A 23,549-nucleotide genomic window follows, 5' to 3' on the forward strand; every position below is an offset into this window, starting at 1 on the left:
GGCAAGGCAAGGTCCGAACCTGAATATCGAACAGATACACTTGTAAACAAAGTACTGGGGGAAACCAGAGATCAAAGTCAAAAGTCCAAGTAGAGATCAAAAACCTCCAACAAATCCTAGCACTTGGTCTGCCTGATAAGCAAACTATCTACCGCTAAAGAATTTGAGAATTATCCACATTTGGCCTAACTATGCATAGAGTCGAAGTGAATCTATCTTTAGGCCAGTGAAACTGAAACGGACGGGGAAACTGAAAGTGACAGTCACGTCACTCACACGTGTGCAGTGTGCTGTTTATATTATTCATCATTATTATATTTGTAACATTCCTTTACTTTCTACACTTCTGATTTTATACTTTTAGTGTTTTTCTTGTTTTACAGTAGAAAGATAAGATTTAATAAAAAAAGTAATTTTTCCAGCCAAAAAAATGCAACGCTTTTTACATGTTTTTTTGAGTAAAAATGTAATGCCAAGGAGGTTAAGGTCTGAGCTGTAATAGAGGCATGGCTTTTGCTGAAGAAAAGACTTGGTGACACATCATGAACGGTCCTTTTCAGAAGTCCAGTCCTGAGGTCCAGTGTGGTGGGAGAGCGGTAGTCAGGTTCTAGGATAGGAATGGAGGGCAGGAGGCCTCAGTGAGTGGGACATTTGAGGAGGCAGAGCCTGAGATGAAGGTAGCAGGAGGGTCTTATCTCATACAACTTGCAGTCAGACCTAGGGGGTTATGCTATACATGGCAAATTGTAAAAAGGCAAAAATAGACTCTGTGAATGATGCTGACAGGGGAGACATGCAAGGTTAAAATTTGAAGGTCCTGGATAAGTAAAATGAAATATCATGGGCTGTGCTATAGTGTGTGAAAAGGGGTAAGCTATAAAAGGAGGGAGAGATATCACAAGCGAAGCAACACTTTGGATTTTACTGCCCACCATTTCTCTTCGATTCACCATGTCAGTTTGTCTTATCATAATACTTCAATAAAGCACTTTGACAAGATATCATCCAGATAATCATCATTTAATCCAGTCGGCAGAGGAGCAGCCTACTCAGTAACTACAAGAAAAACCCTTGATGTAAGAGTTGTGCTGCCCAGTGGGATGCTGCAGTGAATCAGAGAAGGGAGTCTTCTTCTTGCTCCTCAGTGTTCTCAGGACAGGATGAGACCTACACGTCTGGGGTGATATGCAAGCTGCCACACACTCTCCTGTGAACTCTGGGACAAGTACACTCATAAGCCAATCACTCTTTTCCCAGCATCAGCACTTCAAACCCAAGAGGAAATGAGGCGTGAGCCACAGTGGAGTCGCTTCTCACTGCCTCGGCTTTGCAAGATAATATATAGATCTGAATGTCTTAGTGCAGCAGTTTCAACATTTATGGAGCCTGATGATTTAGCAGATTAGCAGCTCCTCTTCCAAAGACTGCTTCTATGGATTTTTAAGGAGCGTTCAATTTCCAGTCTTTGACTAAGCTGGCATTGTTCTCTAATCGCATGGGGCTGCCAGCAGGGGCAGTATGCAGTCTTATAAACCTCATAATCCCAAATGAGTCGACTCCCCCACAAGCTGCAAACTTGTGCACCAAGAAGCATCTGGCTTTGCAAGCACCTCTCATACCATTTACTTACAATGGCAACAATGGTATGAAGACTAATCATTTAATAAAGTGCTCCCAAAAATGCAGGTTAGAAATCACACCGTGCAAGAAGACATTTGGAAATTAACTTAATCTAAATCTCACTTTGGAGAATGTCACAAAAAATAACAAAATCTCCACACCCATATCTAGGAGGGCTCCATGCTATTAACACCCAGCAGAAGCAGGTCGAAACTAACATTGGAGATTGCAAATGAATAGACTTAGATGTCTATTATACTCGTGTTGGCTGCTACAGTGTTGACCAACGATGTGTAAGGTTTACACATCACAGGGACACCTCGAGATGTTTACACTGCATGTAAGTGCAGTACACCGAGATGGACAATCATCAGCCATAAGGACCACTGAGTGAGCCTGTTGGGGGCTGAATCATTACTCATTTTATTAATCTTGCTTCTTTTTTGTGTTCAAGCTGCACTGATACACATATAGGAGGATACCTGGCGGATTTCTGACATTTTCATCCATTTTCAGTAAAGGATGATTTCTAACAGCGTTCAATTTAAATAGAGCTGTCAGAAGGCAGAAAATCGATAATTTAAACATTAGATCCGGTCTACATTAAGTGGCTTTCTCAAGTTTATAGCCAGCACCTTTTCAAGACGTCCTAACTAACAATCATCGAGTAGAAAGGCAAATTCCCTAGCCACTCTAAGGTGTTTTGCTTTGTGGTAAGCCATTTTACTTACGTTGCAACAGCAATAAAATCTCAGCCGCTATTTACGTGTAAGGCTTTTCTGATCTGGTTTTAATGAGTAAGATGCTTTCTTTCGTGACATCACCGTGTTTTTAGTGATTGCTTCATTTTTAAGTAGATTTTCCCCCTTTTGTGCTCTTCTTCATTGTTTGGGTTGATAAATTCTTTTGTTACTCCTAACATTTCATTGGGTTTGTTTAATGCTCAACAGGAGCCTCTTCACTTTGACACCCAAGAAAAGTATTCATGTCTTGTCAGCAACTCCATTAGAACACCATTTTAGATGGTTGATCACCTCAGATGCTGCCCTTCTGTAATATTTTCTGTTGGCCACTGCCATTTTGTTAATAGCATAGCAACAATGTCAGATACTGGTCGTTGCGATTGTGCATTGATGCAACTTATCCTTATTTAAGATGGTGGCATAGAGCATCTCTTTAATTCAAGTGCTGGATTCTTTTAAAAATGAGTGCTAGGTAAGCAGTTATATTAAGGACTTGCAATGTTTCTAGACTACTAACTTTTGTTGCTATATGTTGGCTTGAGGTTTTGTTTTCGACTTTTCAGGACTGCAGACCTCTTCTACGTCATCTTGCTGCCTTCACATACATTTATTTTAGTTCATTCATAATCTGACAACTAAAGATATGTGCGTTATTGACAATTACTATGAAAAAATAAACTTCCTGAAAGCTGTTCAGCATCCTGGAAAAGAGTCCTCTGGAGGGTATGAGGTGGACGTTGGAGATGGATTTGTCCAACCATTTGCTGAGATATGCTGCTTGCCTCAACAGATCCTGCCTGAATCCTGGTGGATTTTTTTGGACAACAAAGTTAGCATAGGGTGGCATGGTGGTGCAGTGGTAGCACTGCTGCCTCGCAGTTAGGAGACCCAGGTTCGCTCCCTGGGTTCCCATGTCTGCGTGGGTTTCCTCCGGTGCTCCGGGTTCCTCCCACAATCCAAAAACATGCAGGTTAGGTGGATTGGCGATTCTAAATTGGCCCTAGTGTGTGCTTGGTGTGTGGGTGTGTTTGTGTGTGTCCTGCGGTGGGTTGGCACCCTGCCCAGGATTGGTTCCTGTGTTGGCTGGGATTGGCTCCAGCAGACCCCTGTGTTAGAAGATGGATGGAAGTTAGCATATGCCAGTTGTGGACTGAAATGTGCAAATTAAGAAATCTGAATCTGAGTGAGCTTTACTCTTTGAGGACCAGCCTCCGGTCACCAACTCTAATGCTTTCATCCACACATCCATTGATTTTCTATACCTATTTTGCCCAATTCATCATTAAGGGATTTAATATTTTAATCCAGCACTAGAAAACATCAGCATATACACTACTAGCCAAAACTTTTACAACACCTCGTTTTTCCATTTTTAATCAGTTGAAAAGCAACAAATGACCTAAAATGGTGAAAAGGTAAGCAATAAACTAACAGAAGTTTAAATTTAATGTTTAGGTTAGCAAAATCTTAAAAAAAAAAAAAATCAGAATATCAAAAATGGGCCTTCTTCTGGAAACAGCTAATAGGTTACAACCTACAAATGTTCGGCAGCAATTAAAGTAAATTGAGCCTCTCTGTCCTTCTTAAAGCAGAGTTGGAACAAACTGTGTTACCACACCCTCTGAAGTACTACTTGGACAATATACCAGTCATAATGGAAAGTAAATGGCAAATAACAAATTGAAAATATTACCCTTAGAAGTGTAGGCTTTTCATTTAGAGAAACAGACGAAAAAAATCAAAGTGTTCATGAGTTGGTGTCCTACACAATCCAAAGACAATTGGAAACTGAAAGAAACTCTGATAGGAAGATACCTGGTAGACCCAAAGTCACAACCCAATCAGAAGACAAGTTTGTGAGGGTCACCAGCTTGTGTGGTAGGAACTTCACAGCACACCGGCTTCAAGCACAGCTCAACAGTGGTCAAGAAGAGCAAGTCTCAGTCTTTACTGCGAAGAGGAGACTTTGTGCTGCAGGTTTGACCGGGCGAGTGGATGTCCTTAAAGGACAAAATAGGGCCTTGAAATACTGACAGTGGACTACTGCAGACTAAGAGAAAATCTAATGGACCGATGAATCAAAATATGAAATCTTCAGCTCATTACACTAGGTGTTTGTGCGCCACCAAGTTGGTGAAAGGATGGTTCCTCAGTGTGTGACACCAACTATCAAACATGGAGCAGGAAGTGTGATGGTCTAGGGTTCGTTTGTAGGAGGTGGAGTTTTGTGACTTGCACAGAGTGACTGGCATTCTAAATCAAAAGGGTTTCCACAGTTTGATTGTTATATATATATATATTAGCATAAAGGTGGTGTCACACACACACGACTAGGAGGGAGATGAAGCAACCATGTGAAGGTAATTCAACTCCAGGCCAGGTACACTAAACCTAATTCTGTTATTTCTGCAGACCAAACATGGGAAATCTGGTCTGATTCCACATTGACAACGACTAAGAACGATGCCACTTCCGGCTCCGGCGCCAAGATGATGTCACTTCCGGTCCGGACCCTTTAAAGCCTTTCCTGCTTAACAGCAGTTTAGTTCAGGACTTAATTCCATACACATGAATGCCAATTTGAAACCCATTTGCAGCCAGGGACAATGGGTGGCTGCCCCAAACCATTTTGTGTGCGTCGAGGCTGTTCATTACACAGTGGCTACTTTGATGGATCAAAAATCTGAATAAAATCTTGTACACTTAATGATTCCTTGATAATTCCTTAATAATTTGGTCTATGCCTTGATTTCATGAAACATTAAGACAGTAAACTGCGTGCATTTCCATCAAAACTGAAAAACTGACCAGTAGTGTAGCTGTTATAAAGCCTGCAGGAAGATAAAAAAAACTGTATTTTAATATTGCTTGCTCATCAGATTTCTTTGGAATGATACATCATGTTAATGGGGGTTATATAAAGTATAGATTGATTGAATGATTAATAGTTCCATTGAATAATAAGGAAGAGGTGAAATAGCAGTAGCTCTCATAAGGAAAAGTGACAAGGTGAAACATTTCACTTCAACGCCAGCCCGTAAGAGACTGATTAGCTCGCTCTAGTTCCGCTCCACTGAACCAGGCCTGTCACCTACATAGCTGTGGCACAAAGCAAACAGCACAGGACCACAGCTCCAAGAGAAACTAGTGCAAGGCATCTGAACCAAAGCAGCCGAAACAAGTTAAAGGCAAACAGGATGTAAATGATGACCCTGCTGTTGTGACAGACGCGAGCAGTGTGCTGACTTGACGAGCCTTGTGACATGCTATAATCAATACGTCAGTGGCTGTTACCTTTCCCAAGCAGCACTAACATGAAGTGTTTCACAAAGCAATCATAAAGAAATTGGAACTGAGAGTGAGTGAGCCAAGAAAAAAATCCAGTAAACTTGCCCCTCAGATTGATCCTCCACCACCCCAACCTCTGCCAATGAGGGAATGCACACCGCCTCCCACCCATACCGCGTCTTCAGTGGTAGATGGACAGACAGATGCACACAAAATGTACCCGCGCTATCCCAACCCCTCCTGTGGCTGCCATTCAGCCTCTGCATCCAGCTGCCTTCCACTTGTTTATCTACTCAAGCAACTGGAATGGCGGAAAAACCAAGAAGGCAGAAAATGACATATTGGTATAATTAGAGAAAATTGGGGCTGCATGCGATTATCTGCCAGATTATCTAATGAAGTGTGCTTTTTTTCTCCTTGGCTTGTTTTACATGCGACCCGCGGTGTAAATAATTATAACTCAAATTGCTTTTTTTTTTTTCTCCACTTACTCTCTACTATTCCATTTTTGCAGTTTATTAAAAAAAAAAAACAGCTTTCCAATTATCACTGAAGTCAGCAAGTCGCCAGGCAGCAGGGTTTCCAGGTGTCTCATCCTGCAGCTTTTCATTTTTTTGAGGTGAAGAAGCTCAAGGCAAAGCTACGCAGGACTCCTCCTGGACAGGATGAGGCAGACACGTGCAAACAAAGACGATGCGATAAATCAATAGATTTATAATAGCAGTGGACTAAATGAGCCTAGCCAATAGACACCGCATGCAGTAAAGCAGCTGGCAATAAAAAAGAAAGCACAGAGGATATAGCTGTGGAATCAAAACAAATGGCTCGTGTAACATGAAGATTAAAAAACTGAGCAAGGAGGCAAATAAGTATGCTTGCAAAATTGGCAAATGCATTTAAAAATGTGGTAACAAGAAAGAGCTTAAATATTTTTGCAATAATGTTAATTCTTATATTATTTTTGATGAAGTACACCTTCTAATTCTCCCCGATCATACTCAGTCACTGTACACTACTGTACGCCACATTTAAACTCATAGTCTTTGTTTGGACTCCGAGTGGTATACACCTGAATTTTAAGTGCTGTCACGCATGGCCGTCAAAGGACTCCTCTAAGAACCAGGGAAAGGTACCGCCGAGACGGGAGGGGGGGCTACCACTGACCTTGTCCTGTTCTTCTTCTTCCCTCACAGCTCCAAGAAGCCACCCAGCAATGGCACTTAACCCCACCCCTTCCCTATAAAGGAAGCACCGGCAAAGAGAAAGATGGCTTTTGCCGGGAGACTGGAACGAACCGCAAGCAGAGCACATGACTCTTAAAAGGACTGATTGTTCTGAAAGAGGTCTCTGTTCGGGACAGGGCTGAAGCACTATTTTCGTTACTTTTTATTTATATTTTGTCTGTTTGTATCGGAACGATTAAAAGGGACGACCCGGTTGGTGTCCCAATATTCCGACTGTTTCCCGTCTGTCCTCCCACCGCCCAACCACAGTGCCCATGTATTTTAGCGCAAGGCATTCATATCCCACATTGCCCATGAAAACTGGGCAATTCACTTATAGCACCTTTAATATACAGCATCATCATAAGAATACAAAACAAAATAACTGTAAGCTACACGTCAATCATTTTTCCAGCCTGCTGGTGCAAACTGTTAGAAACACTACATGATGATGAGAGCCTCTCACACACACTTTCTGGGCCAAAGAGCCAAAGAAGAGACCTGATAGGAGATCTACATTCACATTAACAGGCCAAAGCAACTCAAATCAGATTTTCTTGCCTTAACGTGACACAGATCTGATGATTTCAGCACTATGGGGACACGGAAATTCAATATTTTGAAATCAGATTTGAGTCACTTTCACATGTGGTCCTAGATCAGATATGTATCCGATTTGTGGCCATGTGACATCAATGAGAAGGGTCAGATCAGAATTCTTGTTGTTTCTTGCCTATACGTATGGGCTGAGTGCTGCAGTCATCAGTCAGTACCAGCAACATGGCAAAGCAACAGTGGAGGAGAGCTACGGCAGTGACAACACTCACGGTCCCATCATTGCTGGCTCCTTTCTTATCCCCTCACATCTCCTAGTGCCAGCAAAGCTGTGAAAACAGCGAAAGCAACCCATTTGGCTTTTATTATGTTTGTCTTCTCAACCTAATCATGTATAAATGATAAACTGTTTGCTGTCCTCCATAGTAAAATATGATTCATACACTAGCGAATACGCACGTCCATTTTTGTGTCACTTTGTTTTGCAGATGATGTGACCCTGTTGGTTTCATCAGGCTGTGAACTGGGATGGTCTGCAAAAGAATGTGAAGCTACAGGGATGAGGATCAGCACCCCTAAATTCATGGCCAAGATTCTGGCCTGGAAAAAGGTGGATTGTCCTCTCTGAGTGGGAGGAGTTTAAGTATCTTGGGGTCTTGTTCACGAGTGAAGGGAAAAGGGGTGGTGAGACCGTCAGACAGGTTGGGGAGTCAATCGCAATTATGTGACCACTACCGGTCCGTAGTGGTGACTAAAGAGCTCAGCCAAAAGGCAATTCTCTTTATTTACCAGTCAATTTAAAATCCTACTCTCACCCAGGGTCATGAGCGTTGGATAATGATCAAAATGATGAGAGTGCAAGTGTAAGTGGCTGAAATGAGCTTTCTCCGCATTTTGGCTGGGCTCTCCCTTAGAGACAGGATGAGAAGCACAGTAATCTGGGAAAGGTTAGGAATAGAGACACTGACCCTCCACATTGAGAGCAGCCAATTAAGATACATCTAATAAAAATGCCACACAGATGCCTCCCTGAGGAGGCTTTATGGGCATGACCAGCTGGGAGGAGACCCTGAGTATCACTGAGGGATTATATCTTCCTGATGATCTGGAACACTTTGGGATCTCACAATATGAGTTGGCAAGTGTGGCTGGTAAAAGGGACATATGGGCCTCAATGCTAAGTCTGTGGCACCTCAAACTGTGGAAAATGAATTAATTAATGAATCTCTTCACTGACCTTTCATGAACATTCATCCTTACGATCCTCTTTCCCCAGCCATTTACTCCACTAAAGAGAGATGGGAAGCAGAAGCCTATGCCAGAAGCATCAGATCCAAATCCTAAAGGAACACCAGTCCATTGGGAGGTGAGCACACATGCTGTAAGAACTTGACCGCACTCAGTCATACAAGGTCTGGTTTGAGTCACCAATCAACCTAACCTGCACATCTTTGGGATAACTAGGGAAAATTCACAAAGCCTGTGAGACAACATGGAAACTTTACAGTAATGGTACCCAAATTGGGATTCAAACCTTGGTCTCACAGGGCAATGAGAGAGCAGAACTAACCATGTTGTATTCTCTTAAAGTTCCATCATGGTTAGCCTAATAGGAACTACAACATTTTAATGTGCTAACCACCCGGGAAGTCACTACAACTCCTCTCTTTACAGGGCCATGCATTCATAGCACATTATCTGTTCTATAGCCAAAAGCAATCTGATCATTCTTCTTAAATATTTTTGCTATACTCATAAAGAAAAGGAGACTCACACCATCCTCTTCCAATCCTTAAGCCACTACAGTAGTGCCAACCGTATGTGGTGCCAGTTGTTTTTACATATGTCAAGTACAGTATGTGGCATTATACTTTATGTGTGTGTGTGTATTATTAAAAATAAATGACACAGGAGACACTCCGCCAAGAATGATGTATACTAAAGAAAAGATGCAAAATATCTGATCCAGGATCAGTGAGACACGCCTGGACAAATATGCACTGATAATTGCCACATAATTAATATAGGCGGGCATCATAATCATAGAGTGGGCGGAATTAATGAAAGACATGAAGTTAGGTGTCACATTTTGGTCCTAATGTGTAAATCATGTCTCAGCTGCTTAGAGTAAAAGCATTCTTCCTCATGATGGCACTGGCCTCGCTTGTGCCCTCAATCTGAAACTTCACTTGTCAGCCTCCTGGGAAGTCTGGATGCCTCCGCATCCTCTGCATGTTTGAATTAAAATTCCGCTCAGAAGGGAGTTTGAGAAACACACTTCTAAAATATGACCCTCTGCTCCGGCAAGTGTTTAGCATCTTTTGAAACATTATCTAGGAATCCACAGGGGGCCTTGCTGCGAAACCCAACTCTGTCTGTCTAGTTCAGCCAAACAGCCCTCCTGAGCCAATCTCATTAACATTGTGAGGAGGGAGAAAAATGGGCCAGACAGAGCTGTGCGCATTCATAACACCCATTGTCAAGCCTTGTCAGCCGCCGTCTGCAGTTTTACACTTCCTAGGAGCCCAGTCTTGTCACATCTTTCTGTCCTGCAGCTCTGCCTACATGAGGCTGGAGCCTGCCAGCCCGCCATGCTATGCAGCTTTAAAAAATGAATCCTATTAGATCTCTGTCCCATAAATCAGTATCCTGCTTCTACGTTAACACCCTGCAAGTCTTCCTCATTGGAGTCTGATCCTGCCATTTCACTGCCTTTTCAGACTTAACTCATTGTTATCTAGGTGAACAGGTGGATATGATGGCTAAGGCACTGGACTTTATACCACAAAACTGCCATTTCAGTTCTTGCCTCTGAGTCACCGTGTGTCATTAAAGCAGAATTGTCAAAAAAGTATGTAGACAACTAAGATTCGGACCGTGTTAGTTGCCCTGGACAAAGGCAACAGCCAAATATCTATACTAATAAAAGGCAAAGCCCTCACTGACTCACTGACTGACTGACTGACTCACTGACTGACTCACTGACTCATCACTAATTCTCCAACATCCCGTGTAGGTAGAAGGCTGAAATTTGGCAGGCTCATTTCTTACAGCTTACTTACAAAAGTTGGCCAGGTTTCATTTTGAAATTCTACGCATAACGGTCATAACTGAATCCTACTTGCGTACATATATACGTCCATAGCCTGCAGCTCAGTCACCGTGTGAGGCGGAGTTGCGTCACCCATCACCACGCCTCCCACGTAATTGGCTGCCTGCCCATATAAGGCCGTCAGTCGCTCCGGTCTCTTCATTCCCTTCCTTGCTTCGCCACGGTATTCATGTCTCCTTGCTGATAACTGCAGCCTTTTTATTTAATCCACGGCTTCTCCGCTGTTTTATTGTTCGTTTATTACGATTATAGTTATTGTGTAGGTATTTTGGACTTAGTTTACTGTTCAGGTACCCATTTCATTTACCGTTCCAACCATACCCTTGTTAATAGACACGCTGTAGCTAAATACTTGCAGGCAAATCCACAACTTAATAGAGACGCTGCTGCTAAATACTGACAGGCAAATCCACAAGTTCATAGAGACGCTGCCGCTAAATACTCGCAAGCAAATCCACAAGATAATAGAGACGCTGTCGCTAAATACTCACAGGCAATTCCACAAGTTCATAGACACGCTGTTGCTAAATATTCGCAGGCAAATTCCACAACTTAATACCGGGAATGCCTGTTAAACATCTTAGATTCACACGTACTGATTTGGGTAGTGAACACTTCGATGAATGAAACCTGTTATCTTTACAACGGTTGACAAACATGGAATGTAACTTGAACACAACATGCCCTCCAAATACGAACCTGATTGAAAGAAATAATGATAATCAAATCCTTGATGACAGCAACACTCATAACAGTGACAAAACAATTACATTGACAATCATGTTACATTATTTTTAAAATGTTTCCTTTTCTTTTTCATAACTTCTTTAACACACTACTTCTCCTCTGCGAAGCGTGAGTATTTTGCTAGTCTTCTTATATAATACGCTACCGTTTCATTTGTCTGTCCAGAATTTTAAATCACCTTTATCTCGCAAACCATTTGAACTATTGATCAGAAATTTAGTACACATATACTAAGTGATGTCTACTATCCATTTTTGGGGTGATGAATGACCTCCAAGGTTATTCCTCTTTTTATTTTTATTTTAATTAATTCTAGAATGAACTCTCGGCAGGGCGGCCATGCGGCACATGTGTACGGGCACTGTTCTCATCCTTACCACCTTCGCTGTTACATCCCCAACCTCTTCATATCTTAAATCATTCTTGAGGCAGATTAAAGACTTAAGTGAAAGCTTAAGTGAAAAATTAAATAAAACGTACTAAGTAATTGCAACACAAACACAGACTTAATCAGTTTTAAAGCAAAAAGATGCCGACGAAAGAAGGGAAGAAGCAGGCCGCTATGGTGGAGAAAAGAAGAGCTGCTTTACCTCCGAGTAAACGAATGCTAAACGCACAGAGAAAGAGTATGAACGCTCAAGTCAAGTGTTTTCACTGTACGTTATCATTATAGCAGTGTACCGTTACTGATATATTAATAATAATTTGATCTTGTCACGTCTCACGGGACTCTTCATCCATGTTACTGGCCTTCACCTGATCTTGCCATTTGAAGTATCTACACCTTTCAGTCAGATTCTGGTAGATGTTACTATCCTAAAGCTGATGATGGGTGTTTTTTATTACTTTTCTTCTCAATTAAGATCACTTGGAATCCACTCATCAGATTTGGTTATTCTACACTCTTCACACCTGCATCTTGGTTTCTTTCTTTTGGATCCATTCCTATAAGAGGCTCGTACTTTTCAGTTTACACCCCTTCAATATTCTGAAACCAAAGTTTGGATTTACTTTAGTAGGTCTTTTCTGGGTCTATCTAGTAGTGGGTAGCATCCCGTTTCAACTTCAGAACAACTTGAATACTTGAAGGCATGGAATAATAAAAATCCTGCAATTATTCCTTAAGGATTCTGGTCCAAGCCAACTCATTTGCCTCATGCAATCTCTGCAGATTTTTCCGCCATACATTCATGCTGTGAATGTCCTATTCCACCTCATCCCAAAAGCGCTCTGCACACTGGGTAGGCTACTGAAGTAAACTGAAGCCACTGCCATGTTTGTGTTTTGTAACATGGCATGTTATCCTGATGGAAGTATTCATTTGAGCAGGGGTCGACTGTGTTCATAAAGGGGGGCACATAGGCAGTAACAATACTTAGGTGAACTGTGATATTCTATTGACACCCATTGGTAATAACCCTATCCTAACCCCATCCCAAATATTAAACAGAGCATCATTTGTATTAAAACACAACATAATTACTTTTAAATAAAAATACAAATTTAATAAAGTAGAAACTTTAAAACAATTTAACAAACAATAGAAAATGCAATGAAGACCTAAAAACCAAGAAATCAAAATTTTATTATAATACAAGTTATAACAATAAAACTTATATAGAAATATTCAGCAGTGATAAGGGTTTTTAGAAACAATTCTCAAGGAAATTAATATGTTAAAATGACTTAAATCAATATTAAAAAAGAAACAAAAAAATATGATTGGTCCAGGACAAAACCCAACCCCAAACCTTAAAGTATTAAACACTAGCTGTCCCACACGGCTCCGCCCACATAGTTATGAAACAGGCCAAATTTTAAAAATCAATAAACAAACAGGTATCACTAGCTAAGCGGAGGCAATGTACACTCCAAAACATGGCGACAGGCAGAAAGACTTGAAGAGAGGCTTGTGTGTGAGTGAGGACTGCCCTGCCTGGCTCCCTACTCCTGACGTCATGCTTAACCTCTCCTCAGCCTGCAGCCACTGCCTCAGATTAGCACAAATAAATTGAGAGTGGTCACAAAATCAACCGGAATGTTCCAGCAAATTCTAGAAAAAAGCCCAATCTAAATCCGTTAAGTAGTTTTCTCGTTTGCTAGCTAAGTGGAGGTAAGGTTACACCCTGAGGCTAGTATGTAACTAAGGATTTTCTTGAAGATGTCTTTTTCTGTATGATCTAAAACAATGATGTGTGCATGACAGACAGAATACAATCCAGGATTCTTCCCTAAATAACCAAACTCAAAACTTATTATTATGATTACTGTACAGCGGTGCTGTGCCTAAACATCACTTCATTAATGTTCATTCTACTTACTAAATAGTGACATTCTGCTTTCATGCTCCTGCTGCCAAGTTATTAGTGATAAATTGCCAGCCAGATCTTTGGTAGGCTTGCTGCCCTGTGCACCTGCCGCAGATCACCCGAAAACATCTGGAATAGAATCACCACTGGGCTTTCTAATGAGGACTGCACACAACTGACCACATCCAATGAGCAGCAAGGTCTTCAGTCTGGTGAGCAGGGATACTATTGTGCTTTGTTCAAACCAATGCTATTTCAATTCATGGGCTTTGTGTAAAAGGGAATTTAGGCCAGACCGGATTCTGCTTTGCAAGTTACTTAAAACAAGCCACAAACTGCAAAGATATAAAAAAATGAAATTTTAAAGACAGCAGTTTTTGGAGATAGTTAGGTGGATGCTGTCCGTACTGCTGAAAGTGTGGTCAACCCTTGCTGGTCTGTCATTTCGAGAGTGTCAGAAGAGACGTGTCACTTTTGGCTGCTAGGCGGACATATGTCAAGACTGAAAGGGTGAGTGAAAATTCAACACTGCATAATTTTGACAGCTCCGACACGTACTAGAGGCAGCCAAAGAGTAACTGTGGAAATGCCATTAAGGAACTTACTGTAATTAATTAACCAATAAATAGATATCTTACTGCAACACACCAAGTTCTGCTATGCCCCACAATATGCTAATAATTGCATTCCTTTCCTGTTTTTCATAAACTGATTTGTAGCATTAACACATTCTGCAGCCAAACCTAATTAGTGGAAATGAGACCCTTTATACTGTATAGTGCCAAGTGGTGATTCACTCTTCAGTAAAACTCTTCGACAAGACACAAGGCTTACAGAAAACTACTGTGGTAAAATATGGCTTTCCACAGTTAGAAGGTGGCAGCAGCAACTTACCAGCACACTTTGTTCGGGTGATCAGTGGAGGGCCAGGTGGCCCAGTGCCTCCATCTCCAGGTCGAGTTAGCAGGACTTTAATTTCATACTCCACGTCTGGGTCCAGATGCCACAGCTTGTAAGTGGGTGAATCTACAGTGTGGGACTCGACCCAGTTCCCAGTGGTGGTACGATACTCCACTTCCTTGTGAATAATGGGCCCATCCCCAATGATCGAGTTGGCATTGGGTTTGATCCACAGGTAGGTAGCACCTACAGCCAAGAGCTCAGGGGGAGCAATTGGGGTCGGCGGAGCTGGGAAAAATAAAAGACAAAGAAAACATTTTTTAACAAAAACGTCCACTAATCAGTGTGACAGATGCTGACAGTTGTGAAGAATAATCAGTATGTGCAATCGGTAAACTGATATGCCCCTGAACCGAGAAAAGACATAAAAGATACATATAAACCTAATAGCCTTCAAAGTCCTGACAGACAGAAGACCCCGAGCATCTAATAAAGTTCCTACAGCACTTTCCCACCTCAACACAATATCAACACATTTCTTTTTGCTAACTCTAATGCTAGCTGAAAGACACCTGGCCTCTCCATGGCCCACCAGGTGAACCTTTGTCAAGCTTTACTCCCAACTCCAAGTTCAATGGCCTCCTAGCCAAGAAAACCTTTTTAGCCCCAACCTGTATGTACATCTAGAGTAGGATACAATTTTCTCAAAGGGATTTCTGGACTACAGGCTAGTCTGTCCCTTGATTTACAAATAATATATATATATATATATATATATATATATATATATATATATATATAAAAACTGGTCAAAAAAATTAAAGGAACACTTTGAAAACACATCACATCTCAATGGGAAAAAAAATCATACTGGATATCTATACTGATATGGACTGGGTAATGTGTTAGGAATGAAAGGATGCCACAATGTTTGATGGAAATTAAAATTATCAACCTACAGAGGGTTGATTGCAATGACACCCCGAAAATCAATGTGAAAAAATGATGAGGAAGGCTAATCCATATTGCCAAAATTTCATTGCAGCAACTCAAAATCGTACTAAGTAGTTTGTATGCCCCCCACATGCTTGTGTGCATGCCTGACAAAATTGGGGTGTCCTGGGGGATCTTCTCCCAGATCTGGGCCAGAGCAACACTGAGCTCCTGGACAGTCTTGGGTGCAACCTGGTGGTGTCGGATGGACCGAAACATAATGTCCCAGAGGCGTTCTATTGGATTAAGGTCAGGTGAGCGTGGGGGCCAGTCAATGGCATCAATTCCTTCATCCTCCAAGAACTGCCTGCATACTCTTGCCACATGAGGCTGGGCATTGTCAAGCACCACAAGGAACCCAGTACTCACTGCACTTGCATAGGATCTGACAATGGGTCCAAGGATTTCATCCTGATACCTAATGGCAGTCAAGGTTCCATTATCTAGCCTGCAGAGGTCTGTGCGTCCCTCCATTGATATGCCTCCACAGGCCATCACTGACCCCCCACAAAATCACTCATGCTAAACGATGTTACTGACACCATAATGTTTTCCACTGCTTCTCCAGACCCTTCTCGTCTGTCACATGTGCTCAAGGTGATCCTGCTCTCATCTGTGAAAAGCAAAAGACACCAGTGGTGGACTTGCCAAATCTTGTATTCTTTGGCAATTGCCAATCGAGCTCCACGTTGCTGGACAGTGAGCACAGGGCCCACTAGAGGACATTAGGCCCTTAGGCCACCCTCATGAAGTCTTTTTCTGATTGTTTGGTCAGAGACATTCACACCACTGGCGTGTTGGGGTCATTTTGTAGGGCTCTGGCAGTGCTCATCCTGTTCCTCCTTGCCCAAAGGATCAGATACTGGTCCTGCTGATGGGTTAAGGACCTTCTAAGACCCTGTCCATCTCTCCTAGAGTAACTGCTTGTCTCCTAGAATCTCCTCCATGCCCTTGAGACTGTGCAGGGAGACACAGCAAACCTTCTGGCAATGACACGTATTGATGTGCCATCATGGAGAAGTTGGACTACCTGTGCAACCTCTGTAGGGTCCAGGTATGGCCTCATGCTACCAGTAGTGACACTGACTGTAGCCAAATCCAAAATTAGTGAAGAAACAGTCAGAAAAGATGAGGAGGGAAAAATGTCAGTGGCCTCCACCTGTTCAACCATTCCTGTTTTGGGGGTCATGTCATTGTTGCCCCTCCATTGCATCTCTTGTTAATTTCATTAACACCACAGCAGCTGAAACTGATTAACAACCCCCTCTGCTACTTAACTGACCAGATTAATATCCCATAAGTTTCATTGGCTTTATGCTATACTCGGATTCAAAAGTGTTCCTTTTATTTATGTGAGCAGTATATATAAATATACAGTATATATATAAAATCCTAAGCCTAAAAGTGCAACAATTTTGTGCAACAATTTTATGTCTTTTTAAATCAGGCTTATTTTAAAACCTACATATATATGTTTGGTATTATTCTTTTCAGAATTTATCGAACTTTTAATGTGATGTTGTTAGATTTTCAGATTCTTATTCCATTTTTAAATTGTAAACTAAAAAAATCAAGAGTTCACATCCTGTAAGATGAGACTTTGTGCCAAGAGATTTAACCACACCAAGGGCCGGCAATAAAAAACAAAGAGTAGGACAGCTGCTGTGCAGGCTTTTAAATGTTCGAAGCACCACACGAGATGCAGATCACGCGGCATGGCAGCAGCAGCAATCCAGCAGCTGATCAAGCAAAGAGGAGGTTAAAAAAAATTGTATTTGTTTCCCATTGTATCAGAATTTAAGAGGAGGTTTCGGAGGAGCGACCGCATCTCCTTGGGGTGCATTCAGCAACACGAGCAGCAGAGACGCGAAGTGGCTGGCGCGTAGCCAAGGCCGCGGGCGAACCCCCTAGTATTTTATAAACAAGAAAACGGCAATGAGATTGTATAGCGAAAAAGATGTTCAAATGTTTCAAATGTTTTATACTAGACGAGCTGTAGTACACAAGATGACAGTTTGGCCTCCTTTTTTACCTAAAACAAAAAGAGAGGCAGCACTTAAGTGTTCAGTCTGATTCATACAGTATATCATTTCCAAATAAATGCATTTTTAAACAATTGGCTGATTTCTGTAATAAATTAATTTTCACAAATGTATAAAGCAGACATACCCTGGTAATTGTAAGCTTGCCAGAGAACAAAGAGGATGAGTCGATTGCTTAGGTTGTTGTTGTGTGAAATTGTGTGTATAAATTGATAAATATTTTGTATGTCTTTATTTGTAAGTCAGACAAAGCAAACGTAATATTTAATATTAGTGTTTAATTCATTAAAACAGCAATGCTTTAATGTTTAAAGACCCCACCACCCCAGTCTTTAGGACTGACTTAGGAATCTATTGCCGTTTTGGGGAGGGTGCCATAAAAAGCGGTTTGACAAATGGTTCTCTGCAGGACAGGAAGGCCGCCTAACTGGAAAGCTTCAGCTTATCGAATGGTCTTGGGTGCAGGTGTGAAAAGGCAGCGTGTGGGATGGAGCATCAGACCAGCTTTGGCAAGAAGGACTGTTTGGAATGATAGCCTAAAAGCCGTAAGCAAAGCAACTACCAAACCCCTTGCATAGAAGCTAAACTACCTAGCTGACAAGTGTCAGCTCAACAAATGGTTTTGGGGGCAGGTGTGTAAGGTATTGTGTGCCCCAATTGGTCTAAAGTATCGTTGTTTGGGATTGGTTTTGAATCAGAGGCCATTTCATACCACAATGCCCTATTGGTTGTAAGGGTTTGGACAGAGAATTTATGCATTTGCTTGCTTTCCCCCTCTCTTTCATTCTCTGTCACCATTACCATGAAAAGGACAATATACTGAAGAGCAGAGCTCAGCAGCCATATTGAGATAGACATCTGCCAGTCCAGAAGAAAGCTGACTAGAAATGAGGACTTAACTAGAGACTTTTAAAGTAACTACAAGTCCGTGTGTGTCGCCTGAAACTATACATCAGCATTTATCAGGTTGTATGGTTGCCAATATTCACTTGTACTTTGCTTATTGTTATTATTTTACGAATTTTATTAATAAAAAAATATTTAATTTGCAACTTATCTCCTGCTTGTCTTTCACTCTGTATAACTGCCTCAGGTTATAGATGTATTAGGGAAGGTGGGGAGAAGTTGTAAAGTACAGTACAATACTTTATAAGCCTTGGTGAGTCTATGGGATTGGAGGCATTCTGACAAAGGCTACACATTAAAGGACACAAAAGGGGAAAGCAGAGTAATAAAGAACTTTACCAAGACAAAACACACCCCTTCTCTAATGCATCATCATTCATTTTAACATCTCTGCTTAGAAAACTGAGAAGCTAAGGACATTTTAAATTCAGCAAGGCTAGAGTTTTCAAAGAGCCCAGCTCCTGTATATAGCGTGTAGCAGTGCTACACAAATGAACCCCAAATCCTAGCAGTCCTGGTAGTACTTTAACATTGGGCAGCATTTGGAGTTGCTTCAGGGGTTGCTGATATGCTGCAGACTTTAAAGGTGCACCAGAAAAAGCCAGCAAAATGGTCAATCACTCATCTGTTGTGGCTCCACTCTGCACTCCACCCCATCTCCATTTTCTTTTTGGGTTTATGTTCTTGTCCTGTGATTTTATCTGGGTTGGTAAATGTCTTCATCTGTGGATTGCTCTTAAAACATTTGCTATTCTTCACCTACACCCCAACATCCATCCATCCATTATCCAACCCGCTATATCCTAACTACAGGGTCACGGGGGTCTGCTGGAGCCAATCCCAGTCAATACAGGGTGCAGGGCAGGAAACAAACCCTGGGCAGGGCGCCATCCCACCACAGGGCACGTCCCAACATGGTAGGACAAAACTTTCATAACATTCAGGACACTGTTCATATGGCATCTCAAATCATTTTCATCGTCATTGCATCTATGGAATTGGACTGTTTGTGGACTTTATCGTTGACAGTTTGGTGCTTAATGTTTTGATGGATTATGTTTAGTGTTAGTTAAGTAAAAATCGCCGTTGGGGTAATTGGGTGGAAATTTGCACACATGTTAATCGTTTCTTGGTTGTGGTTGCCCTCTTTAATCTGTTTTGTAATATCAATTTATTTTATAGACTGGTCAGTGCTGGGTGTGTCCCAAATCATCATTTATACACAATGAGAATCTTAACGTTTCACAGCTGCTACAAGCTGTATATTGCCCACGGCTTACTTCTGCAACCCAGAGACATGTAATTATGTTGGTTGGGCATTCTAATATTAAGGCTGATTTATACTTCTGTGTCAAATCTACACTATAGTCCACGTTGCCTACAGCATATCTGCAGCATAGCCCGACAAGCACCTATTCAAAAACGTGAAACCTATGCAGACCACTACAACTCTGATTGGCCAGTTTGTTAACTACATATTTCCTGAAACGCGTTTCCATTTGTCATCCGGTTTGGAGGTTGTACATGTAAGAAAAAGTGGAAAAATGTGAGGGACAAAAACGTTTGCCTACGGAAGAAAGTGTGCAACCAAAAGAAGTGGTAATCCTGAAGGGCAAATGCTTTCTGCTTTTTAATGGATCATTTGCTTGTTGCATGCTACCCAACATTGGCAATTAACGTTCCAGCGTGTGCCTGCGGTGCAGCGTGACACACAAGTAAAACTTGCTTGACGTCGTATCATATTCACATATCTACAGCACAGAAGTGTAAGTCAACGTTAATTCTAGTGTGAGGGGGCTTCATATGAGTGTTATTCTGTAATGTACTACAACTCTGTCTGGGATGGATTTCCACACTTCTTGCTGACAATCAGAAAACTGTGTTTAGGAAATAAATAAAGAGTTAACAAGTTCAATTTGCTGTAATCATTATGGATCAAAGATGGCATTGTGGTGCAGTGGTTAGCATTGCTACTTAATGAATCGAGTATCCTGGGTTTACATCTAACACCAAGTGTTGTCAGTCAGCAAACTGCCTGCTCCCCGAGTGTCTGTGTCGATAATCCTCTGGTCTTCCTTCCTCATCCCGATTCGACTGTCATTCATGTTAGGCTAACTAGTGACTTCAGAGTGGCCTCTGTTTGGGCGTAAGTCTAAGTGGGCCCTGCAATGTACTGGTACCCTGTCCCAGGGCGGTTTCCTGCATGACTTCACTGTAGCTCCAGCCGCCAGTGACCCTGAATTGGATTAAGCAGGTTTGAAAATGTTATGTTAATATACCATTTAGGGCCAGAGAATACACTGCACACTTTAGAACATAACCCATTGTGAAGTCTGAATAATTACATTGTGAGCTGCCTCATTCTCATGCATGGCTGCCAGGGAAAGCAACTCACTTTTAAAAGAAAGTGTGTGCATACGGTATGTCTCATGGCGAGAAAACCAGGCTCATTGGAATTTTTTACCTTGTTTTCATTCATTCCCTATAAATAAATTCAGAAGTAATTGTGTTACTAAGATACTGCACAGCAAAGCAGGCTTCAACACCTGCATGCCAGGCTGCCCCGCAATACTCATTCACTTCACTGCTGAATTAAATTGCCAGATTCATACTCAGAATCTTGCTGTTTGAAGTCAGCGTTTCTGATTTTGCATTTCAGACTTCATTCTCTTCATTGCACTTTATGAGGATTGAATGCAAATTTCATTTAGGGAAACAAGTGTGAGACTTTTTGCGCGTACACAATCGCATACAAGCGACGGTGTGCAGAGGCAGGCTGGTAGGCAATGGTGGATAAAGGCATCTTGTAGCACCTCAAGGCCTCTAGTACTGTATCTTCATCATGGCTCCAGCACACTTGCAATGGGCTAAAGAGCAAACCTTGGCTAAGTAAAATATTCAATCAGCCTTGTATGTGTTCTAAATAATAATAATAATAATAATAAGAAGAAGAAGAAGAAGAAGAAGAAGAAGAATTCATTCCATTTATGTGGTGCTCTTCTCATTATCTCAAAGCACTTTACATAGACCACTATAACCATCACCAATGTGTAGCACCCACCTGAATGATGTGATAGCCATTACATTATCACACCAGTACAATCACTGCACATTAGCTATTGGGTGGTAAAAGGGTGAGAAAGAGGGAGCCAATTAGAGACAAGGAATGATTAAAGGTCCAGTTGTCATGATGGGCAATTTAGCCAGGACATCAGGATAAACCCTAATCTTTTTGAAAGATAACCAGAGATCTCTAATAGCCAGAGAGAGTTAGGACCTCAGTTGTACATCTCAGCCAAAATACAACACCATATTGACCGCAAAGTGTCCTCATCACTACAATGGCGTATTGGGATCCATATACAGATGACAGGGTATGTGCCCTCTGATGGTCTCACCAACACACCTTCCAGCAGCATCCTTAGTTTTTCCCTAGATGGTCTCCCTTCCAAGTCCTGGCCAGGACCAAACATTTTTAGCTTCAGGTGGATGACCTGTTCTGAAGAGCTGGTGGTAAATGAGAATGACCACAATACTTCCCCAGAATCTGATGTGGGAAATGTAAACATGTTTAATAGCAGCCAATATCTGAGCTTAGAGGTGATGACTGGCAGGAAGTGGCAAAGATGGAAAAAGAAGGAGTCCTATGCCACCGCAGGACTCAGTGTTGGGCTGGGTATCCCAGGTGGTCATGCAAGGGATATACAGAGAGTCAGGAGACTTGTTCAGAGTCACACTTAGACAAGAGGCAGTCTGATCAAAGTCAAACTGGGCATCTCTTAGGTGAGGAGATCAGCTTGTTATCACAATAGGAGTCAGTTGTGCTGGCAGGTGAGAAGGAGCAACACTGAAGGGTGAGCAGACTTGCTCAGAGGCATGCTAGAAATTAGGGTCCCAGCAAAAAAGCTGAAGGATCTTGGGAGGGATCATTAGAGGAGTTAGCAGACCTGCTCAGGGACACTTGTGGAGACAGTGGCTGAATTTGGAAGTGAGCATCAGTGTAATTTATACTCCAATTGGCTATGCAGACATACAAGTGATTTTTATGCTATAGTTCCATACTGTATTTTAAAAATAGACTAATTTAGCATTAACACATACGTTTAAAAGTATTTCAGTTTACACAAAGATGTACTATTGAGCTGCAGAGCAAAACCATTTAAAATGTAAATGCCCAAAGAGATATTAGAAAACACGATTGGAACTTAGTCTTGTCTGAATTTTATGTTACATCAGAGAAAGAGAGAAAGGAATGCAAATGGAATTTAATTACTTTTTGGAAAATTGCTAGAACCTAACCCCATATCAATATACAGTACTACAATCAGCCTGTATGTTTATAAAAGGCAGGACAGATTTATGGGGCTATGCAATTGTTGGGGTATTTTACTGGTATGGTCTTTTACTGCTAAAGACCATCTGTTTCAAGGTTTAATATGTTGTATGCTTCTGCACACCTTTTGTAGTAAAGAGCTGTTAGTTTAACTCTTTTAGGGCAGATGTTGACTTTTGTCGACAGCAGGGGCTGAGGTTTGATGTTGACATCCAGGGCAGAGGGAAATAATCAGCTGTAGATGTCAACAGAACTCACCATCATGTTACGGGTAGATCCTCTTTGCTAGGAGGACAGTTAGGGTTAGGGTTAGGGTTTGACTTGACATCGAATCCCTGTGTGTGTGTGAGGAGCATAGAGTAAACAACATCTAGAATGGCATTGGCATCGCACAAAACAGCAAAGTGAATGTGCAAAGCAAAATCCTCTGTGGGCATTATTCATTTTTTTGCTTTTTGCTATTATTGTTGAATCAGACTCTGACTCGTCAAACTCCAATTCTGATGCAAGTGATCTGGAAATCAAAAACGAAAGCTGTTTCTTTTCCAGAAAGTGCCCTTCAGAATATAAATGGTTAGACAAACAGGTATGTAGTAAGTACGTAAGCAGTGTGACAGCCGATCTTAGAAAGCTAATGTTTAATATTAAAGGCATATTGTGTTTGCTTTGTATGCTTTTTAGAAAACTGAGTTTTTGAGAAAAATATTCAGACCAGGGAGAAAATTAAAAAAATAATTAGCTCTGAAAGAGTTAATAAATATTTGTAGCTTTTCTGTTA

At 41.5% G+C, this 23,549-nt stretch overlaps 1 protein-coding gene across 11 annotated transcripts in view; it reads right to left on the reverse strand.

Moving 5' to 3' along the window:
* ptprt (protein tyrosine phosphatase receptor type T) overlaps positions 1 to 23,549 on the reverse strand; it is a 612,567-nt gene that overhangs the window by 335,212 nt on the left and 253,806 nt on the right. For all 11 annotated transcript variants that reach the window (XM_039734414.1, XM_039734417.1, XM_039734416.1 and 8 more), the window contains exon 7: positions 14,492 to 14,785. In XM_039734414.1, coding sequence (XP_039590348.1) covers positions 14,492 to 14,785 — 294 coding nt within the window. The remainder of the gene's footprint in view (positions 1 to 14,491; positions 14,786 to 23,549) is intronic.

This window comes from Polypterus senegalus, chromosome 14 (assembly GCF_016835505.1).
Source record: "Polypterus senegalus isolate Bchr_013 chromosome 14, ASM1683550v1, whole genome shotgun sequence".
Lineage (NCBI taxonomy): Eukaryota > Metazoa > Chordata > Cladistia > Polypteriformes > Polypteridae > Polypterus > Polypterus senegalus.